General features: G+C 52.4%; 1 protein-coding gene across 1 annotated transcript in view; it reads left to right on the forward strand.

Annotated features, from left to right (window-relative positions):
* Positions 1-22,421, forward strand: part of LOC128728928 (paired box protein Pax-1-like) — a 47,610-nt gene extending 25,189 nt beyond the window's left edge. Inside the window, exon 2 of the mRNA XM_053822578.1 lies at positions 21,340-22,421. Coding sequence (XP_053678553.1) covers positions 21,340-22,421 — 1,082 coding nt within the window. The remainder of the gene's footprint in view (positions 1-21,339) is intronic.
* The last annotated feature ends 1,527 nt before the right edge of the window (positions 22,422-23,948 follow it).

The following is a 23,948-nucleotide window of genomic DNA, read 5'->3' on the forward strand; positions in this document are numbered from 1 at the left end:
CATCCACGCGTGAGTGTGTGTGTGGGTGAGCGGATTTACGGAGGATTTACGGGCGAGAGTTGGCTTCGCGACGAAGCCGCCGCGCGTGAAGATTGCCATAAATTCGGATACGGCCGGAATGTGATTCGAAAATTACATTACCAGCCACCGGAGCCGGTGACACTAACCAGATCCATCGACCGCCCACCCGGAGCCTCCTTCCTCGCTTCTCCGCTTCCTCGCGCCCGTGGAAATGCGAGGAAAATGGCAAAGAAAACGAGCGAACAAGCACCTGCTCGGTGGGGGCGCTAAGGCGCCAGATGCCGTGGCCCAAATTGTGTTTCATTCTTCACTCCCTTTCCCTTCCTTTTCGTCTCCTACCGTACGGTGCCACCCCGCGTCAATGGTGGTGGAAAATGGAGGAAATGCCCCGGCAACCGAAATTGGGGGATTTCGCAACGGAACCTTGCCGCGACCGAGTGCGCAGGATCGTCACCCGGCTCGGCCCTTCGCTCGTAGTCCTCGCCGGAAGGGAGCAAAAAATCGAAACTCCCTTCCCTTCCCTTCGAATCCCCACACCCGCCACCCCAGCATCTCGGTGAAGCGCTGCGAGCGAGGAAAATGGAATTACAAGACAATTTTCATATTTCGTTCCGCTCGAGGGCGGCAAATCGCAAACCTGTCAAAAAGGGACGCCCGAAGCCGGGTGCGTGTGCGCGCGCGCGTGTGTGTGTGAGCTGGGGGTTGGCCGGGAAAAGTCCCGGAGCCGGGCGGCCATTTTCCCGGGCCGCTGCCACCCGGGGGCGATTTTTCTTCGCGCAAGTGTGAAAGAGATGTACCGTCGCAAGGGCAAGGGAGAAGTGGTAGGAGAGAGTGGGGTGGTGGAGTGAGGGGAGGGGAGGGAGGGAGAGGATAAAACGAGGGGGCAAATCAGCGGGAAATGGCAGGGCGCTAGGATGAAGTTGTAATTTAATTTTTCAATGAAAAATGGTTACTCCCAGCCTGAATCCGGTTACGTTTTTTTTCCCCCAAAATTCAAATTTTCTCCCCGAAAAAAAAACCGGAAGTGGGGCGAAAAACGAGCCAACATTTTCCTCTCACATTGCATCACACAAGCTCGTTCACCAGCATCACGTTAATGAACTTTAAAGCTAAAAAAAACACCTTCAAGCTTTACTTTCCCAAAACAAAATCCCTGACAGCTTCCACGTTAAAGTTTGACAACTGTGTCAAGTGCTCACAGTATGCTCTGGACGTTCATTTTTGGGGTGGTGAAATGTACTCCATCATCTTTTCCCAGGCCTGCCTCGAACGAACGTCCACCGGAAGTGGGCTAAATATCGATCGAAGTCACCCAGGGATGCACAAAAAAAAAAATCCTCCACAAAGAAAGAAATCAACGCTGGCGCAATTTCTCGCTACCAAACGCTCTCGGGTTTTTTGATAAGTTTCTGGCCCTCGGAGCCCATTATCTGGTGGATGATGGAGTGATCCGGGCCTGGCGGAGCCTGCAACGCCTCACCATCCGGGCCTTATCGTCCCTGGCAACATTTGGGAGCGCCGTTTGCGTGTGTTTCTTTCTCTTTTTACTACTTCGTTGTGCGTTGTGTGCGTGCGCGCGTGTGTGTGTGTGTGTGCACGTCGTTCCCATTTTTATTTATTTGTTATAAATTCTAGCCCCGCTGCAGGCCGGAACCGAGGCCGCCATCGTGAGGCGCAAGCAGCATAATTAATGTCGATCATGCTCAGGGCTGTCAGAATCGATTGCTACACGAGGAAAGAGCGATGAAAAGAGAGAGAGAGGGATGCACGGGGGGGGGGTTTGTTTGGACGTGGAGCCGTGGCAAGATAGAATCGCGGCAACTACCGCGAGCTAATTAAACGCTCCATCGAAATCGAACGACTTTCTGCCGCCCGCTCGGAGGCATTAGACGCACGAGAAAGATTATTATTATCATTATGGGCCCCGAATGTCCGTGGACGAATGCGCCGGGTACTGCTTTGCCCGGTAGATGGAAGCTGACAAGGCTAATGTGCGTATCGCAATATCGGCTCATTTTTTGGGCCGGATGATTGGTGAAGAAAAAAATAAACAGCTAAACTCAGGCCCTCCGATGGTATGAGGGGAATTTCGCGAAGCAATTGCGATCCTGTGTGGTTCCTTGGTTGAGCTGAATTTCGCTGGGAATGTTGGAAAAATAGGAAACCGAAAGCAAAAAACGGAACGAAAGGGCCTTCATCGCCAATGTGCTAGAGATTTTTCCCTTGGGAGCGAAATTTGGAGTGATTTCGAGGGAAAATTGCTACAGTTTAGAGGGTTTAGAGGGACTAAAAGTGGCTCATCAGAATCACAGTAAGCCATAAAAAAAACTCTCGTAACTTTCGAGATAAATCTCATATAATGTGTTCAAATTTCGTTTTGATTCTTTATAACATTTCGTTTGGTAGGGTATTTGTCAAAACTGACTTCTAGTTATGTGTGTAGTAGAATGTTTCACGTACAAAAATGAAACACGTGCAGTAAATCGGTTCAAGCTGTAAACATTCAAACAATCAATTTACGTGAATAATATGTTTTATTGAACAAATGTTGGATTTTCAAAAAATTCATCGTATTCTTTTTTTGTATAATTATATGCAATATTCATTCTTAGTATTTTATTTTTCCCCTCCTTTAATAACTACAAAGCTTGCTGTAATATGTTCGGCTCTTTTATGGAGTTGATAGCTCCTTTTTGACGAAAGTTTTCATTCAAACAGGTAGTAAAACAGTTGCTACGTATGCCTTAGTTGTGTGATTATTTGAAAAATTAGTCTAAATATTGATTTGCAATCCAAGTTTGATAAAGCCTTAGTCACAGCAAAAGAAATGTATGATGAAACTGGTGAATGAATTATTTTTTGATTAAACATTGTCTCAAATTCATTCGCTTAACGTAAGTTATATGCAGATAACCTGAATGTAAGTGCCCAAGAAATGTAGAAAATCCAACATACGATCTCTTAATGGCCGTTTACAGGTGTACTATGACATTTTGGAGATTCGTTCCAAAGCTAAACTGAAGTCAAGCGGTTAACCCGGCAGTATAACCCACCTTCAGACCCTTTTTAGTGGTCGGCTGGTAGCATGAGCACCCAACGGCCAAGATTTGGCCATCTTCGTCCCGCTACCTGCCCCGTAATCCTCTCTTCCACCACCAACCTCGCCAGCTTGGCCACGGACACCCGATACACCCAGTTTTACAATCCCTGTCCGGCCATCTGGCCGTCCGGTGGCCGTCCGTACGCCCGGGGAATTCGCACTGCGGCCGGAAACCCGTAACCGGAACCCCGAACCCGTGGCCAGATGATGTAGGGCCTCACCCCGCATCTGGCCCGTTCGAGTAGCTCCCGTGCGCTGGAGTGGGCGTAATTTCGCATCAATCGTTTTCAATTACGCTCAAGTTTCGACAATTTCCAGTCAACAAGGTGCAACCCGCCAGCGTGGGGGAAAAAATCAAACCCACGCGCACACGGCAAAAAGGCAGTTGGGAAGAAAAACCCATTAAGCTACAGTCGCGGAAAGGCAAAAGTGAGAGAAGAAGAAGAAAAAAAAGCGGAGAAGAAGGAAACAAGCACACATACACCGAACGAGGGAAAACGAGTCCCGGCGGCACCGAAGCGCTCGAGTAACATGTTGCATAAATATTGTGCACCCTTGAAAGGGTCCCCTCACGGGCGCGCCGGGATGTTTATTATCATAAAAATATGATTACACGACGGCGTGCTTCACCGGCGAGATAAACACCGAGCCGGCGCGCGAACCTCGAGTGGCCACTCGACAAGTGTTGGAGTTGGAGCGATTAACTTGCCGCGCGGTGCCGGGCTTTGGCAGGATGGCTTTCATCCCTTCGCGAGGCGGATGGCCGCAGCAAATCGCGAGGTGATTGTTATTTCGTCGGCAAACCGTGGAAATGGGCGCCTTTCAACAAAAAAAAAAGGGCGTGCACGGGGAAAACTGCATCCCGTGTCGGATTGGCATTCGGAAAACGGTGCCGGAAAACGCTCCACTCGAGGCCGGAAACCTGTTGACCGAAGGGAAAACCGATAGGGAAACCTGAAACCCCTGGGGGGGGGAGGGAGGAAGGGGTTGAAGCAAAAAAAAAAAAAAAACAAACACACTCGAAACAGTTACCAACGACCCGCGAGAAGGACCCCCCTCCTGTGGCTTTCGCATTTCGTTCTCGAGCCGCTCTCGAAACCACTGTCGGATGGATTTTATTTTCTTTGTCTTTTTTCGTTTTTTTTTTTTTTTGGTTATGTTTTTCGCGTGTGCCCGTGTGTGCAGATTTTTGCCCGCTTCTTGCTTCCCCGCTTTACCGCTTGCCCTTGTTTGCCCGGCGTTCCCTAATTAAACGTTAATTACAATGCGCACATTCGAGTGGCGCGGGTTCGCAAACCCTATTTCATGGCAGATTAGCGTTCAATTTAATTTTATTGCACAGATTCACCGGCGCGACACCCGGTGCGCCCGGTGCGCCATCTTGGGCGATAAACCACGGCGCAATTCGGCAGCCCGTTTAGTGGCCTAGATTGACGGCTCAACCTTGTCGGTGTGGCGATCTTACGTTGTTTTTTTTTTTTGCGATTGCCGTCGGGTTAATCGTTCTTGTGACCGCCAGCTTATGAAGCTATGATATAACTGCGATGATTGCTGATTACGCTTAGAAGACGATATGCGTTGTTAGTCCATGATCCAGCTTTTTTATTACAACATCCTGGACACTCCACCTAACACAGCGTCAACCCTGTGTTGTCACAACGCCAGTGATATCACAACGAAAATGTCCAAACATGCAATAAAGAGCATGTTATTGATTGTTACCAAACGGCTTTTGTGCTCGCTCGTAGTCACGTCGGCTTCACTCGGTCACGTTTGTTTTGCTCTCGACTGTGTGCACGTGGGTGTTTTTCGAGTCCTTGTTTTTAGGACACACATGGGCACTATTGCTTCCCAGCACCAAGTGTATGCGCTCACCGGCCATCTTCTTTTCACTGTACCACGGTACCTAAATGCATAAAACCAGCACATCCATCCGAGTAATGACAGATACTCGATAGCTAGACGTCACCGTCGATGATGTCAGCTCTACTTGCGGACAATGGGGAATGCATTTTCGAACGCTTGTCATTCACGTTACTACGCCAAACTCTGCGTCATTGTTCTTTCGTACAGCTTCATCGGCTCTATCCGCGACAGCATCCTTCACCGACGAAGGATAGCGATGAAACGCGCACTCAAACGCACCGTGGAATGGGCATGGAACGGAACAGGATTCGCTCCGGTTGGGTCCGGTTGACTGACGCAGCGGTAAGAGCCGTTTCGGGTGAGCCGCGATCAATACGGGACGATTTTCGTATTGTAATTACGGCACGTGTGTTTGACAGGTTTGTTAAGGTCAACCGAACGGCGAGAGTTGCCCATCACTTGGGTTGCTGTTCAGGGTGGCTTTTGTCGTCGTCATCATCGTCCGCATCGCTTAATGATTGGCTTTGCATGCCTTACATGTACTGTGTAATAGAAAGTACAAAGTGACTACAAATGGAAAAGCGAAGAGCGTTTGCTCAATCTTGAAGCTGGTCTTCAACATAACTTCTGAGCTATAGCTCAGCGAACAGAGTTGCTCGGAGAACCGAGTGTCCCGTCGGTAAAAGGTTCGCAGGATTGCCAGAACAAGTTCTCGTTTTGCTGAGCATCCTTGGGAGTAAAATTTACGAACCAAGAAGTCTAAAAGACGTCCTCCAACTGCACACAAAACTCCCTAGAAATAAAACACTAAGCCTCTCGCCAAACCGGTTCCTTCCCTGTTTGATCGGCACCTCGGTTTGGGCGGCACCAAAACTTTCCCGAGTAATTTTCCCAATTTCTCGCCGCCACGTTCCGCCCGACGAGTGTTGTGTGCATGTGTACACGTGTGTGTGAGAGGGATAGGAGAGAAAAGAAGCGAGCAAAAAAAAAAAAGAAAGGCCACCATCGAAAGAACCCCCACCAAAATGCCGACGAACCGCACCGAATCGCACCCAAATCCCAGCCAACCGGCCAGGATTAGCCGAGGACGAGTGTGACGTCAGCGTGGTACGGAAAATTGCGCCGCCCGAAGCCACCGAAATCGCGCCCGCAAAGTGATCGATAATGCTTCATCATCCGTCAACCCGCGAACCCGGGCTGAGAACCGGACCGAATCGGGCGACCGGCGTACGGTCGCGGTTCGTTCCGGAAGCCCCCCCTGCTTCTGCTTCTCTAAAAGGACGCAAGCCACGAGGCTGCAGGATTTCGCGTGGCGAATTGGTCGGCCCTTCGCGGGGCATAATTTCCCTTTTGCTCGGGGCTCTCTTTTTTTGTCCTCCTCGTTTCGCGCGGACGCGTGCGCACGGCCAACGTGCGGCCAAATCGATTATGCCTGCTGGGGAGAGTGAGTCCCGGGGGTTGTGCTGGGCTGGCGGAAAATTAAAAGGGCAGAGTAAGACAAAAAAAACGCCCGCCGAACGCCGGTGAGTTTTCTCGGTCGTGATTTCGCCCACATTCACGCTCGGAGGTTGCTTTTTTGTTTGCTGTGAGTCGTTGGAGGGAAATTCCGGCAACTTCCGGTGGTTACCCGGGTGGGGGGGGAGGGGGGGGTGCTCTTGCGTCACTAGTAAAGGGCATGGCGTGGAAAATGAAAGTTACTCTCGCCCACGCGACATCCCACTAACCTTCGCGGAACAGTTCCCAGTTAAGTCATTGTTGCGTGAAGCGCAACCAAACGTCACTCTGCCGTCGTCACTGACGTCTGGCAGCGGGCGTTCTGGATGTTGCGGGCGCGCGAAAAAAGGCAGAGCTCGTGAAGGGCGAGCAGAAGAGGAAGAAGAAGTGGATCAATCTTCGCGCGAACCACCAACCACCTCCCGGTGGCACACATTACGCCCCCGAGCGCCATGTTTGCCGATGCACTTTCTGACGTTTGCTTTCGGGGAGTCATCGCTCAGAGATTCCGACTTCTGCGGTGCATTGTTTGCGCTGAATGGAGTGCATTCAGAGGGTGGACTCGTGAGTCACTGCTGGCCAAAGTTGGAATGCTGAATGAAGGCATCTGCATCTGCCAAAAAACACCGCACCGAGGTCGTCCCATTTTGCGCGCGCTGTTTGCGTTTTCAGCTCAGTGGTGGAGCTGTTGGAGCATCCTCTGGGAGTTGCCCAGAGCCCTGCGAGACCTGCCCCGTCCGAGCTGCCACCGTCTCAAGGCACCCGCGACGTCCGAAATCGCACATTAAAGGCAATATAAATTGAACGGTTCATGACGCTTACAACCACAACAACACCGAGCCTTCAGAGGCGTCCCAACAAGGGCAAGACACCCGCCAGGGGGCGCTGCTGGTGGAGCGGAAGACGCGTAGGTCAGCTAGGGGTTGGCAATGTGAAAACAAATAATTATATGCCATGATGATAATCGATGAAGCTCATCGCCGCCGAGTTCGCGGGCACGTTTGCGTAAGCCGCGATGCTCGCCTTGGAACAGCTTCTCCGTCTCACCTCATCGCCCGATTTGCCCCTCTTCTACTGCTGCTCCACCGAGCTGATCCAGTAATCTCGCAGCTTCCTGGAGTGACGGACGCCCGCAGCTCAGCGATATGGCTTAGTGTGTCAATGTCTGCGGAAGGGGCTTGCGAACAGGCCGTGTGCCACGACTCATCTGACGCTCTTACCCCCCCCCCCCCCCCCCCCATCGTTCTTCGTGAGGGCATCCAGTCAGTGCAGCGGAACAAACTCACCGAGGTCGAGGCAGAGGCCGGCGCTTGAGCAACGCCAGTACTGGGTGGCTTATCGCAACTCTGCAACGTCCGATTCCAGTGCTCAGGTTTTGTTCTTCGCTCTCCTCCCATCTATCTACCCGATTGCAGGCGATCGGTAGGTCAACCCCCCCTCCCTCCTGCCCGGTGTGATCCTGTTAGGGTGGAACAAAAAGGTTAGAGAACGATAAGCCTCACCCGCCTGGCCCTTCAGCCCTCGCCGAGAATGAAGCGCTACGCCTGGCTGATGGAGCTGTTCTGTGGCATATTTTTTTCTTTTCATAAATTTCACTTATTGTTTTTTGCCCGCTCATTTGACAGCTCATCAATGTCCACCCTCTGTCTCCTTCCTTTCTTTCTGCCTTTTGCCCTCCCCCCCCAAAACGGCGTACTTACAAGATCCGAGCGGTCGCGTCGCGGTCATTGCCGGTTCTGGACCGAACGACCTCTCTCGACCTGGTATGCTGGCCCTTATCAAGCAGGAGGAGGTGCACGACGGTGGGGGGGGGGGGTAGCCAACCTCGCACATTATCGCATTCCCCGGCTCACCACTGCAACTGATGCACCGAAGCGGGGCTATTTTTGCTTCCCTTTTTGGATGACTGCAAACTGCAATTTTTGGGAGATCTTCGCTTATCCAGAACTTTGGCGGGAACTGCGGCATCTTCGCAACTGCACCACCGATCAGACGCCCGATGGTGGCGTTGTGCTTTTCTACCTTCACAGCCAAATGCGTGAACTGTTGCAACTTTGTACCGGTCGGCCCTTTTTCGCCAGTAGCCTGTGTTTGTGTGTGTGTACCGGCTGAATAAAACCGTTGAGGACACTTTACAAATTTCCCGTCGGCATTCCCGATCCGCCATCCCAAAAGGGCGCAATTCACCATCCACTCCCCCTACCCCACCCCCCACCCTTTCGAAGAGACCCTCTCCCTCCCCCCCCCCCACCACCAGCCCATCCCCCTTCACAACAACCCGAGGAAGCCGACACGCACCGGCTAATGACAGTGATTTATTCATTTCATCCTATAAATTTACCAGCAAACTGTCCTTAGATCCTCCGTCGATCCGCGCAAAAGGAGACCCGCTCATTGCGCTGTCGTGTAAAACATATGTAAAGCAAATTGGCGACACCCAAACCCGGCGTCGCGTTCCTCGCGGGTTTTCTTTCTCCCGAAAGGGGTTTTTTCATCGTCGCTCGTATTCTTACCATTCGGCGGGCTCCACCGGGCGGATGTGCTGCTTGCGAGCAATTAGACGTCCTGCTGCTGCCGTATCGATCTTCTCTTTCGGTCTCGTTCTCTTGCTCTCTCTCTCTCTCTCTCTCTCTTGCTCTCTCTCTCTTTAATGCGTGAGGCGTCGACGGGGCGCATATTCGCTGAACGCACAAATTACGGTGAAAATGATTCGAATACGCGATGAAAAGCCGCACGTTTTGCCGGGGTTTTTGGGATCCGTCAAACCCGACGCACGGTCAGGGAGATGTGGGGGGATGTGGGGGGGGGAGGGAGTCCCCTCCCCTAAACCCACCCACCTTGCCGTCGTCCTGTGCGCAGGATGCGCAGATATAAATCTAAATCCGTCGCCGCCGGCATCTTGGGGCGAACGTTGAGATAATCGTCACTCCACGCCTGGCCGGGCTTGCGGTTGTTTTCCCATTTTCGTTTCGTTTATATTTCGCACGCGCTTTTCCCCTTTCGTGGGTCTTTCTTTATTTTTCTTTTTTGGAGCTAAAAATGGAGCATTATGCTGGGAGTGCGCTCACGCGTGTGTGTGTGTGTGCCCTTCGGAGCCGCCCATTTGCTTTCCATTGCGGGGAAAATCGCTGGTTTGAAGGAAAAACGAACAACAAAAAAACCCTTGTACAAATGGCTGGCAAAGTCAACGGCGCTCCTCTCGATCCTTTCGTTCGCAACCGTTCGCGAATGACGGGGGACTGTGAATGTGAAAAGAAATCGAAAAGATGGCGTCGGTGGAGGATTTTCGCACCAGAAGAGGAAGAAGAAAAAACACGCACACACACAAATAACCGCTGGCAAATCTTCGGCTTGGTGGGGGCTTCTAATTTGTAAAATGTGATTTACAAATTGAATTAATTAATGCAACAAACAACCGACCAACAGTGAAAGAGCCACAGGGAAAACAAGAGAGAGAGAGAGAGAGAGAGAGAGATAGAGAGAAAAAGGGATGGATGACGACAGAAGGAGTTGGGTTTGCGAAATAAAACTAAATGAAACAAAAAATTGTAACAAAACTGCAACATGTGCGCTGGCTGACTTGCCGTTTGGGGACAAACGCCATCTCAGGAATCAAACTCGTGGGGGGTGAGGAGCGAAACGGGAAGAGCGGGAGGTTTCACTTCCACCCATGCCTCCCATTCCTTTTGGCCCTTTTCCCAACAGATATGGACCAACTGGGAAAACCTGCCCGATCCCGCCAAAACGCTCGCTGGGATGAGATAGGATAATGAGTGGTCGGAGAGGGGGGGGGGGGGAATGGTGTAGGGAGGGCTGGGGGAGTTAAAAAGAAAAACATTAAAACGCCACACACACACACACACACACACACAAACACACACACATGCAACATAACTGTTGCAATGGCGGGCCGCGGGTTCCGCGAATTTCCGGGCATGCACATTTTGTGCCATCATTTTTCACCGTGCCGCTTTTCCGATGCGAACGATTTAATCTGTCTCTCAAGACCCCCTCTCCACTCCGCTTTCTCTTCGACACCCCCCCCCTCCTCCCCCTTTCATCTCACCACCGTCCTTCCCACCTCGCTCGATTGCTTCCCACGAAAGTAAGCGATCGTATGCGAATGTGGCCTCGGTTGGCTTGTCGGCGAAGGGGGGAACGGCGGCAAATGAGGCAGGGAAGGGAAAGTGAATTTGCTCAAAAATTTAATTACTACTCCCCACCCCCCTTTGCCCATTTGGGCCTTGCAACGCCCCCCAAAACCGCCCTTGCGAACGTCGCGAAGCACATTTTAGGGCCACAACAACGGCCGCGATTGTGTGCCCTTCGTGATCATGGCTTGGTGGGGTGGAGTGGCGTGGAGGAAAGTTTCCACCCCAACCCCGCGCGACCACCCTCACCACCACGAGCGCCACACCAACGGCAATTCGGCAATAATTAGCCGACCGCCGTCCTGGCCGATCCGTCAACGCGCGATCACGAGAGCACCCTCTGGTGGCGGCTTTCCACAGCACGCCAGGGGGTTGCGTCGGAAAAACTCACCCCGTAAAAGCCGACGACGGGTTCGCTCCGCTTGAAGGGCTCCTGCCTGTCTCGTCTATTTAACTATTTCGCTCATGCGTTCACGCCGCAGCACGCTGGAGCGACGAACGACATGGTAATAAGCTTGTTCAAACAGCATTTCTTCGTTGCCCGCCCGGTCTCACCACCCTACCCCACCGCAGGAGCACACACACACACATGTATGCCTTCAGCCATTAAATCTCTCCCTTCACCGGTGCGGCGCTTTTCCGCCAATGCGCTCGTTGCGTATTATTTATCCTTTAATTTTTTTTTCTCCCTTCCTCTCCCCTCCCCCCCCCCCCACCCCTCCTCCCATCCGTTCTTGTCGCTTTCCTCACGGCCCGGCCCGGGAGCAGCTTCGAGGTTTCGCTTCACTTCACATCCCCTTTTGATGCGCTCCGGCCCAGGACTCCGGGGGCTGCTTTTTATATATATTTTTTTTTATTTGCCTCTGCTTTTGGTGCTTTTTTTTGGTCCTGCTTTTCCCCTTAACCCGGCGTGCTATTTGTTTTCCAACCGTACGAGTGTGTATGTGTTCCCGTTTCGTGGTTGCCATTCCGCCATACCTTCAGGGATTTTGGGTGGGATTGGCAGCGCCCATCGCCTCGCGTTTTCGCCTTTTATTTTGATACCATGTGTAATTCCCCGAGCGTTTCTTCCCTCTTTCTCTCTCTCTCTCTCTCTCGCTCACACACACACACGCACTCTCCAGCCTGGCCCTCCTCCCCGATGGGGGAAACCAAGCGGAGAGCAAAAAAAAAAAAAAAAGGACACGAAACAAGGGCATTTTATTTCGATTTGATTATATTCACACCGCGTACCGCAACAAGGGCGCGGAACCTGCATTTGATTAACCGTACCACCGAGCGAGAGAGAGAGAGAGAGAGAGAGAGAGAGAAAGAGCGAGCCCAGGGGTTCCTTCGGTTCCTCGTACCTTGATGGGAAATGCCGAGCCCGGGCGTATCTGCTCAACATCATCCCGTTCCATCATTCGCACGGATGGGATTGTTACACGTCCGCCATGCAAGCCGTCCCTTTGCCCCGGGGAATGGTGCGGGAAAGAGGGGCCTGAAACAAAACAGTGGGATTAAAATAAACTGATTCCGATTTACCTCCCCGGCCCAGATGGTTTCGCCGTTTGCCGGTTTTCCCCGGGCCCCCGAGGTGGCGCATCCTGCGGGAAAACGCTCTCCTTTATTATACATCATTTTATTTCCGACCGAGGGAGGAGAGGGGGCGGGGGGTGGAGCGGGAGGTGTAGAATGCGGGAGCGCGGGGTAGCATTTTTTTGTGTCGAGTGTTAAAAAGGAGAATCCGCAACTGGAACGCGCAAATTGTAGCAATTCGGGAAAGCCGAAAATAGCGCACACGCGATCAACCTCCCCTAGCACCCTGCGGGGCAGGGGTGGGAGGGTGGTTTCGAGGAAGTGTAGGTGGAGGCGAAATCCCCTGGCCCTGGGGAAAACAAAAGGGAAGAAAATGGGCGCGAGCACGCGCGCGCGCCTTCCAAAGGGATGCTTTTGCTGCAACGAGAGAGAGAGAGAGAGAGAGAGAGCGAGACAGAGAAAGTTAAAAGGGATCCTGACGATGGAAACGGACGGTCGAGGGGAGAAGGGCGAGAAGCGTGGAATATGGCACGGTTGGCCGAGCAAGGATTGGATGATTTGTGGAGCTAAGCCTACGCACACGAGCGCACGTAGCTCACAAACACCCTCACAAATCCCTCCGGTTCGGGGGTGGAAAAAGAAACCTCTCGCAGGGGAGGGTGCCGCCGTATCGGGTGGGATCGATAAAAAGAAAATGGCGCCCGAGCCTGGCGGTGACGGTGGTGTGCGTGCGGTGCGGTTGCGCATACCAACCCCCAAAACGGGAAACGGGATTTTCGCCCGAATTTTCACCCACCATGGAAGGGGATGAAGGGTGAAAGGATGTGAGAGGTGGGTACGCGCGGAAATGTGTCGATTTGCGGCGATTTCCACCACGGGCAGAAACCCCACCAAACCCGAACGGAGCGGGTTGTTTTGGGAGGAAAAAAAATGGGTGCTCGGAAAATGGTTGGAAAATGTAATCAGAAGAGGATGAGCGGAGGGGGGGGGCGGGGCGGGGGGTTACAAGAGGGGTTGGAAGTCACGCGCCCACTTAATGACGCTATCATTCATTTCGGCCGCGATTGATGTGTGCCCTTTTTCCCGTGGTAGCCGGCCCACGAAAGGGGCTTTTCCGCGCCCTTTTTCCCGGGGCATTTTGGGACCGTCCCTCGTCCCTCCTGAAAAGCATCTCAACTATTCGCTAACGAACAGCACCACGATGAAGGGAGATGCTGGAGCAAGGGTATGAAAGGTTTTCCGATTTTCCAACGCGCGTGTGGCCTCACGGGTCGTGGCGGTGTAATTACTTCGCGCGCGTCGAACATGTCACCGCCGGAAGATGACACAAACAGGGCAAGGGGTCAGGAAGAGGGAGCTAAGGGGGTGGGGGGAGGTGGGGGGGGGAGTTGGCGAAGGGGGCAACTTTTCCGAACGACAACTTTTGCCCGACACTTTGACGAGCCATTAATTATCGCGGGCTCGTTACGTTCCCTCGCGCATACGATGCGCCTGGATTTATGCATCCGTTTAAACCGCACACCTTTGACCTCTAAATGACATCTCCACGCGGCACCAGATGGTGGATCGGTTAATCGGGGTCGCGCGTGTCGGGAGAATGCCACCAATGCCGCTAATGAGCCACCGATCGACTCCTCCAGCAAAGGGGTCCTAGAACCGTGAATGTGGTAAAGAGTTTACGACCCTGCAACACCGACCTGCAGGCGAAGGCGTCAACCATCCTCATCGATAGAAGAGCCTAGCGTCGGGTTTCTTTAATCTCTGGAACCCATCTATCTTGTTCAAAGCATCGGCGGCTAATGCTGCCGATGGGGTGCTATTTTTGGCTCTGAAACGATGAAACAGACTGCCAATGGTAGCTCTCTTTATGAATCGGTTAACTATCCATGATAGGCTCGAGACTCATGGCAGGTTGTTTATTGAGGTTCAGAATTATATGGCGACAAAAAAAATCATCGCTTCCCAGATCCTCTCGATCTGACACGTGCGTTATCTCGATATCTCGAGCCTCTGGTGACATGGTTAGAGAAGAGATGCCACCTAAAACCATCCAGGTCTAACAGAGCGTTGCAGTTCATTCAGCCGCTCCATTGTGACGTCTTTTCTTCACCTTAGCGACGCGCGTTCGTCGCCATCAAACAAGAAAGAGCGTTCGATTTGAACGTAATTGCGCGCAATTAGCGAAAGTGAACCCAAGCGAGCTGATACGGTGGCAACATCATCCACCCTTATCGCGCTGCTCGAATACCAGAAGTTCGAGCAGTGGCAGAAACACCAACGACCCCAGAGCGGACAGCACCAGACACCATTGTTGAGCCGGCTCGCATCTGCTCGCGAAGGTTCCAATTCCAGGAAAGGCGCTCATTCGCCCTCCTCCCGGGACGGGGCTGGCGCCGAGGTCGAAGCCTGCAGAGGAGTAGTACGGCAGAGAAGCAGAGAAGCAGAGATTAAATGGCCCTGATTTTCTTCGAGCCGCACGCCGCGTGCAGCGAGCCGCGAAAAAGGCCAGACGCGACGGGCCGTCGTAGCGTCGGAAACAATCGACGCTTCTGTGCTACGCAGCAGTAGCAGCAGCAGCAGCAGCATCAGCAGGTCTAGGAGTTGAGGGATGCCGCAGAGGTCGGTCTCGGTGGGTAGTCGACAGGCGATTTTGCGCATCGCAACACTTGCGCGCGGGCGCAGCTGCTTGCGCGTCAACTGTGAAAGTGAGCCCGAGCAGGCTGACGCGGCGGACGTGAGGTGAAGGAAGTCGACGACATACCTTCGTATGTGTGCGTGTGTGTGTGTATGTGATCTCTCAGCACACAGTCGAGCCCGATAAATCAAATTCTGAGAAACCTGTCAAACGGGGTTGCGGGAGAGATGGCACACTCGAGTGACATCCTTCAGCAAGATCGCTACCCGCCTCATTCGATCGCAACTTGACGTACCAAAACACGGCACAACCACAACAAAAGGTAGCTGTCAAGGGGGGGCTGTCATTGGGGCACTGCTTCGTGCGTTCTACGCACTCCGGTAGATGACGATCAGTGTCCACTATCAGCCGTGGTCGAGATTCACATCGACCTTATTACGAATCTATTGCGAGCTACTCGCGCAAGCAGAACTCTCGTACCAGCTGACAGAATGTCACCCCCTTTGTGTTAAACGACCCCCCCTTCGCTTTCGCCTTTCCAACCATCGATCTCTTAGGCTGCATCTCACGTCGTGCCCTTTTTCGCTGCGGTTGAGCTGCCGTGAATTCATCTCAATCAGCGCGAGTCTCGTGCAAAATCAGCAACGCACAAAAAAAAACCAGGCAATTGAAATACGCACCCCTTTTGCTCGCGAAATCGTTTCGAAAGGGGCTTTTATTACTCGCTCCTCCGCAGGATATCGCTTTAATGTTAGGTGTTTTTTTTTCCATTCGGTTTCCGATCCACTCTTCCCTGCCCGGTTGCATCCGTTCACCACCCGCCGCATGCGTTAACGCGCGCATGGAATGTAATTAAGGGGCCGCGAGTTAAATGATTCACCAAGCCCCCTTTACCCGTTGTCGCACAGGCTGCATTCCTTTTGGGTGTAAACTTCGCGATATGCGCATCCCCACGCGACACCTGCGCTGAAAGGGGCGCTGGAAAAAGCAAGATAAAAGGAATTAAAACCGTGGTTGGGAGTACAAAAAAAAAACAAACGGGCTTCTACTTGACAGCAAGTGCGGAACGCACCGATTGCGCATTGTTCTTTTGACAGGAGCGCGCGCGCGCGCTCGCGTCGTTTGATTTCGTGTCCTGCCCACGTGCTCATTACCGCGGCGTGGCGTGATTACTCGTTTGAGGTTATTCTTTCGCGCTCGCATTGTCCGGACCGGTTCTTGCGGTGGGCGCGATTTGCCACAGGGCGCCTGCTTCTTCGGTTTTCTCGCACTTTCCCGGACACAATGGACGAAAAAGCGCAACCGCAGCGCCCTTTGAAGCGTCCCTCGGTGGGTGGAGTCGTGGCCCGTGGTCCTGCGGTGCAATTAGGCGCCCTTTCGGCACACGACGACAAAGCAATAAAGCGAATCAAAAAAAAAAGAGGTTCGTAAGCCAATTAGCCGTTCAATTTCGGTTTCGGGAAATGGTGCGCTTTTCTTTCTTGTTCGTTTTCATTCATTTTTTTTTAATTTCATTCTCCGCACACCGGCATTGTCCCCGGCGTTTGGTTTGAGTCTCGTAGTCCTTCCCGGGGGCTGGATGATTCGGTTTAAATCAAAACCATCAATTTCCGGCCCTCGGGCGGTGGAAAATTTGCGATGGGGTTGGGAAATTTTTCAATTCCACACCGAAATCAAAGCCAAAAGGGCTACAAATTGCACAATCCCTCGCAAGCCCTTTTATGGTGGGTTTTCACAACCGACCTCCCGGCACCACACGTCCATACGGAACCGGCCCATTTAAAGCCGCCCGAGGGCAACCGATTCAACCGGCAGGACCTAGGGGCGATGATTTTGTGGTTTTCTTCGGTTCATTCTTTTAGCCCTTTCGGGGTTTTTTCGGGCCACCCCTCCCACAGCAAGGGTGCGCACCGCCCGGAGTTAACCGCAGATTGTACAATTGAATCTCACACCTCAGGGTTCACGCCCGTTGGGGAAGCACGATCTTGATGGGGGTGGAAAATGGACGGTGGTTGGGAAATGTGTCTTGCGTTCGGTGTCTTCCCGGCGGTTTTGGTTCATCTCACGGGCTCGCAAAACACAATACACACTGGCATCGATAATCCTGCGGCTCGTTAATCCCGTACCGTGTCAATCACTCCGAACCGACACGGAGGATTACGATGTAGACAGAAAAGAAAAATAGAGAACAGTAAAATAGAGAGTCCAAACGGCACCTTTTTGGGCCAAAAACCCGGCGGGAAAACACAAAATAAACACGACACACTGCACTGAGAGCCGCTTCCTCACCGACGGGCTCGGGCAATTAAATCGCAAATTGTTGTTACAGCTCGTGTAATACCGTGCGACAACATCCCGATACCCAGGGTCCGTCCTCGCAAAACGTCAAATGGACCAAAAACGTCAAAACGCACGCCGAGGGAACCTACGCGAGCGATGAGAAAGAAATGCGGCACAAAGTTGCGCAAAAAAAAAGGGCGCTATTTCTGCGGCCGGACGCAAATCAAAGCCACAACCGCCGGGTCGCTGTCGGCAAATTAACAGATGCGTCGGAAAGGGGAGGGGGGGGGGGGGAGCAAAAAAAGGTTCCTTGGGTTTGCGGATTTTTGCGACCAAGGTTTCGTTCCGAGATTAACGGAGATTTGAACTCCCGCAGCCCGAAACTAGTGTGGCGAAAAAAAAAACCGAAATTGAACTCCCGCGTTGGGCGATACTTTTCTTTTGTGGGCTTTTTCCTGTTTTATTTTTGTCTCTGAACGAGGAATTTCCTATCCCTCTGCTGGAAGCGCGCGGGGTTCCAATAAACAAATCCTCCGTCGGCAGAAGCGGTCTCGATCGCTCGATGCGCGCTGTTAAACGTGAGTTACGATCGTGTCCCATATGTGATTTTCCGAGCCGCTAAGGATCGCTCTCTCGCGTGCCTGCGTGCCTTGCTCGCTCTTTATCAAGTGTCACTCGATATTGAAACTCGTGCGATCCTCCCCCTCCCTTCACTCCACCCTCTCGCCCGCCCGAAAATAAACTTCAAATGATACCGTCTCGTGCGTTGACATATCTTTTTTGCTTTCTTTTTTCTCTCTCTCCCAATTTCATCGTCATTTATTGCCGTCCGTTTCCGCTGTGCGATGCCGGCGGCGGAAAATTCGGGCACCCGGCAGGAAATGATAATGAAAACTAGCGGTGGGTCTTGACTTCCGAGAAGTTCGTTTTAGTGGTTCGTCTTATAGGTCTCCCCCCCCCCAAAAAAAATCAACATACACACGCAAACACGATACAATTTGCAACGTAGCCCCCGTATCTTTCGGGACCGATGTTCTGTTCGACCAACCGTGGCACATGTTGCCGGCAGATGAACAGTTTTTGATGGGCGGAGGTCTCGACGCTCGCGGCACTGAGCTCCAGCACATGTTTTTGCGGTCTCCTCTGCTGGGCTTTGGTGTGCTGCGGCGATTTGTTTCCGCCGCTGGAACCAATTTCCACGAATAAATGGAACGCCGGGCAGGAATGTGGTACGATTTCTGTACGCTACCCTCGCGGGATGTTGGGTGCAGCTACAAAGCGGCAATTTCTTTTGGAACAAAATATCTATCGACACACGCTTTTCGGGTAACGAAATGTAAGGTCTATGTTCAAGCGAGGTGTTGCGTTTAAGCAACAAACTTGCTACACAAATATGAGCAGTTCTTTATTAAAAGTCTTAGGGATCTTAGACTCCCCGGCACAAAATGCTCAAATAAAACATTCAAGCACTTCCGGGCATGCACTCATTAGTGGCTTTACCTTGACGCTTCATAAACCACCCAGCCTCAGAGGAGATCTCCCGAAAGAACAGGCTAACTCACCGGCTTAGGAAGAATTGACAAACGCACATTGTAGTCCAAATCATCCCGCACGTTTGCAGCAGTAACAAAGCACCAATAAATAGTCCCCCGAATGGCTCTCACTGCCCCAAATATGCTCCCCACGGCAACCCAAAACGAGCCCTAATGAATTTCCGACGATTTTAATTGGACCATTCCTCGAGCCCTCGAAGACAAGGTTGCTCCCAGATGTTCCCCCTTAGCCAGCTGGTCAGCTGCCGGCGGAGGAAAACAAAAAAAAAGAAATACCCACCGTGGAGAGAAAGCAAGCAAAAGGTGAAAAATGGTACATCTCACGGTGGAACATGCGCGCGCGCGCGCACACACGAGCGCCCCCTTGCGGATTCGTTGCGCTCCGTTCAACCGTGAACACTCTATTCGTCTCCCTTCTGCGACCTCGGTGGCAGGATGCGTTTTTCCGACACGATTGGATTCCCTTCCATGTCCTGTCTTCTGTTCGCGCGTCCGAGGGAAACGGGAATTGCGTGTATTTTGCTGCGGTTTTGCCGCCGGCACGCTCTGGCGCGCCATTTTGGCGATGCACCCCGTGTGCGTTTTGTGACGAACCCTTTTTTTTTTGCCCTAATGTTGCGTTTTAGTTTTATTTTATCGACGCTGCTGTTTTTTTTTTCTTTCTTATATCCCTTTTGCTAGGCTGTCAGATTCCGAACGCATGGGGGGGGGGGGGGGGTTTTGTTTAGGCTACCGTTTCTTTTTTTTTTCATTTCTATCGCCCTTTTTCCCGCAAGCCAAAACCGGCACCGAAGGGTGCGCGTGTGCGAGCGAGACGGGGCAACCTATCCAGCGTATCGCACCGGATAGGTGAAATAAAACCGGCCCCGATAAAAGCGAGACGGTGATGGTAAGCGCGAGCGAGAGAACACGACACGCCCGCGGCAGAGCGAGATGGGTTGCGAGCCCTTCGACACCCCTGAGGGTGAGAGATACACGCACGCTGTTCCGCCCGGCTGTTGCGAGTGCGTATCATTCCGTACCTTTCCGGTGGGCTTTTTGCTTTTTTTTTTTTGGTTCTCTCTATTTTCACTCGCCGCTTGTTATTATTTTTTTTTTTCGTTCAGTGTGCCCTACGTTTTGCCAGCCATTCGCCGGTTTTATTCGCCGCCCTTTTTCGGGGCGCCCTTTGAGCGGGCCAGTTCCATGGGAGGTGTGCTTGGGCTTCACCACACCCAGGCGGAGGTTTCCAGCTTTGGTCGCCCATCGGTGTATCGAAAATAAAACGCTTCCGCGAGCTGTCAGTCGCGCGAAAACGTGTCATTTTCCCGGTGCATTTTCCCGGTACATTTTCCGCCGGCGAACGCCCTTTCGTGCGCTGATTAGGGCGAGCTGGCGAGACCAATCCAATCGGCGGTGCAATTACAAAACCACCGTGGATTGCGGGAAAATGGATTTGGCCGCAAGGAAAAATGCATTCGAAAAGGGAGCGTCGGTTCGCTTATCTGTTGCATGATTATAATTGTTTTATTTCGCGACCGCCAACTCAGGGAACGGAAAAAGGGAAGGGCCATTTTGTTTGATCAAACCCTGCTTGAGCAACGTAATTGAATGATTGAATTTTGGGAAGTTCGCTTTTGAGGGAGACGAATTTTGGTCACTTTAGTTTAAGGACGTTAAAATGGGATTTTCAGATTGCGGGTTAATTTATTAACAAGAAATCTTTTAAAATATTATACTTTAGAAGTTCTGCAACATTTTACTGCTTTAGGTTAGTGTGTTTGAACGATTTTCAAGAAGTTTATTTAGCTTCAAAATTGTATCTTGCCATTTCTGGAATGCTCCAATTACTTCACGGAAAGAAGTCAAATGAACAGGAGAAACTCTTTAAATTAGATAATAATACATTTCTTAAAAACAATTGGAGCATATAATAGAGTTTTCTTCACTCTTGTGCATCATCTGCTTTTGCTTCAGATAAGAGACAAAGTATCTTGAACAATACAGACAGACAAAGTACGGAATCAGATATTTAACCTTCTTTGGGATCTTAAATTGTATGCTCAATGTAGAAATGTACCTCAACGATCGACCTAACCTTGAAACAACTCGGAAACGTACCAGTACATCTTTTAGCACCATATTTCACCAGCAGTACGTTGGTCACAGTCACGGTCTTTTAAGTCAATCTCTGCTCACGCACGTTTTCTACTCGCGTAGGTGACAATAAAAAAACGTCATCCCACTGACGCTTGCTCGGATTATTCCGCTATTCGAGCAGATGACAGATCGCTTCAAGACGCACCATTTTCGCACAAAAAAACCCACACACCCACAAAACGGACGAACGTACGGTGCACGTCCGCCCAAAAGCACCCTAATTGGCCGCCTTTGATCTGGTGGCGGTTGCCAAGCGACCGCAGCACATTTAAATCCAGAGTATCCCCATCATGCGCACCTCGTACGCAGCGCCCTCTATGGGCGGACTGATTTATGACCGCATGGTTCATCGCCCTACGCGTGGAGCCACGGTGTCGGTGTCCAGTTACGTAGCTGAAGCTTGCCGGGGGGACTCAATTTTCCGCGGAAAGCCGTGGAAATTAGACCCGCGCCGGACCGTCTACCCCGGTGACCTCGATTTCGCGATCAAACTCAGACCCTTCCGGGCACGAACTGGGCGTCCTATTTCACGTGCGGCTCATCGAAAACCTCTCTCTCTCTCTCTCTCTGTTTCGTCCACAGAAAATCAAGCGCAGCAGTATGGTGAGGTGAACCAGCTGGGAGGTGTGTTCGTGAACGGGAGGCCTCTGCCGAACAGCACGCGTATGCGCATAGTAGAGCTGGCCCGGCTCGGTATCCGACCCTGTGACATCTCCCGACAACTACGCGTCAGTCACGGGTGTGTCTCGAAGATCCTGGCGCGCTATCATGAGACAGGCTCGATCCTGCCAGGTGCGATCGGTGGTTCGAAACCACGCGTCACCACACCGAAGGTGGTCACGTACATCCGCGAGCTGAAGCAGAAGGACCCGGGCATCTTCGCGTGGGAGATCCGTGATCGTCTGCTGTCAGATGGGGTGTGCGACAAGAACAACGTGCCGAGTGTCAGCTCGATCTCGCGCATCCTGCGCAATAAGCTTGGGAACCTTTCGCACCACCACCATCATCACCATCACCCGCATCACCCTCATGCCGGTGCGGGTGGAGTAGGGGGCGTTGGTGGTGGTGGGGGCGGTGGTGGTGGTGGTGGAGCACACACACCCCACGCACCCGCGCACCTGTACAACTCTATCTACCCCTCGTACCCGTACACGGCCGGTTCGTTGAAGTCGGAGATGTCCTGTGGGGGCAGCCCTTCACCCCCGACCGGGGCCACCCCCATCCGCAGCCCACACGCCCACTGCCCCTGGCCCTCGTCACACTCGGTCACCGACATCCTGGCGAACGTGCATCATCAGGCGGCGGTGGCGGCCCTTCGTAATGGAGGCACCCCCACCTCCCAGTGTCACACGACACCTCCACCCCCACCACCGTCGGCTGCGGCTGGGCTCGTAGCAGGGCAGCTGATGGGTGGAGGCGCTGGTGCGATGAACGGGTCCGGGGGGTCAGCGACGGCGGCGGCGGCAGCTGCCGCAGCTGCAGCCGCCGCAGCCGCGGCTGCCGCCGGAAATGCGGTTGCGATGCATCAACACCATCACCATCACCACCACCACCAGATGCAGGAGTCCGTGTCACCGCAGTCACCCAACTCGTACAACTACTACATGTACTTGCAGAGTGGTGGAATGCACCACGGGGGGCTGGCAAGCGCCTCTGGGTTATAGGCCGCACGTCTGCAGGGTTGAACCCGTATGCCTGCTTCGCGGAGTTGCCGTCCCTGCCTGACAGCTGAGGATTTGACAGCGCGCTAGTAGTGTGGCTAGCTTTGACAGCTCGCTAGTAGAGTGGCAGGCTTTGACAGCTCGCTTGTCATCGCCGTGGGTGCGTTTTCGTTCGTTGCGTTTCGTTTGATTGTTTCGTCGATTCTTTTCGGTGCATGTGGCGTCCTGCGGCCCAAGGTTCGAGCGGATCGAGGGGACCGGGCGGGAAATCTAACATACAAATAGAAAACAAAAGTACAAAACAAAACAAAAAAAAAAACAAACAAACCAGAGAGCGACCAGGGAGCTATCAGAGCTTGGTTGAGAGAAGTAGGAGGGGTGGTAGGATGGAAGTTTGGTGGAGAGGGGGTGAGAGGGTGAGGGGGGGGGAGGTGTGAAAACCCGAAGCGAAACCGCAAAACAAAGTGCAACCCTGGCTCGCTATCAATCATCAATCTGTAATCTTATGAAGTTCCGGCAACAACCGGCCCGTGTCCTTGTGTCGAAGGGTTCGGGATGGGAGGGTGGGGGCGCATATAGGCGAAGGGTGGAAATGCGCGCACCCCCGCCGTGTACATAGTGGGGTGGGATTTTCCTGGACTATTGTCCCGCACCCCCGGGGGGAAAGGGCGGGCTGAGAAAAACTCAAACGGTTGTTCTTTTGCGTGCTGCTATATATTTTTTGTCCTTCTCACCCTTTTGTCCGCCACCCCATGGCTTTCTCCCAAAAGCTCCGTAAGGCCCTAGAGGCTGCTGGGAAGGAGGCAGAAGCAGGAGCAGGAGAGAGAGAGAGAGAGAGAAAAAAAACCAAACCGTGACCTCATTCAACGCAACCGGCAAACTTATGATGCAAAATGCAACTAGAGTGCAAAGAGCAACAACAAAGCATAATAGTGCTACATGGAAAAACTAACCGACCTCAAACGTAGACCATGCGCGCGTGCGCGTGTGCGTGTAGTGTAGACGAAGACCGGACGGGAAGAAGGCGATCTTCCGCCCGGCGAGGAGCAGCTGCACACAGGCAGCAGAACGGTAGTGAACCCTGCAACACAAAAGTACAACTACGAGAGAAATATCATTATAGAATTACCTGGGGGGTTCGTGAGGTCGTTCCCGAATTTCCTCCGCGGCCAGCCCGGGGGAAGGGTGGTTTTAATCAAGTATTTTTGCACGGCAGCTTCGATGACACTGACAGTTACAGTAGTGGGCGCAAGAACAGCGGAACAGCGGCGAATACAAAAGGGTGTACTAGCAACTTGCAAATTAAATTTATAAAAATCACACACACACACACTAGCGTAGTGTAGAGATAGTCGAACCCTAAGAGAGGGGGGAGAAGGGAGGAAGAGATAGAGAGAGAGAGAAAGAAAGGTGTGGGTGAGGGAAAGGACTAACAGGTTAGGGAGTAAATTTTATGAGTACTAAACCACTAACGCTATCACTACGACTACTACCACCAAACACACAATTACCACCACCACCATCTACTCT

This window comes from Anopheles nili, chromosome X (assembly GCF_943737925.1).
Source record: "Anopheles nili chromosome X, idAnoNiliSN_F5_01, whole genome shotgun sequence".
Lineage (NCBI taxonomy): Eukaryota > Metazoa > Arthropoda > Insecta > Diptera > Culicidae > Anopheles > Anopheles nili.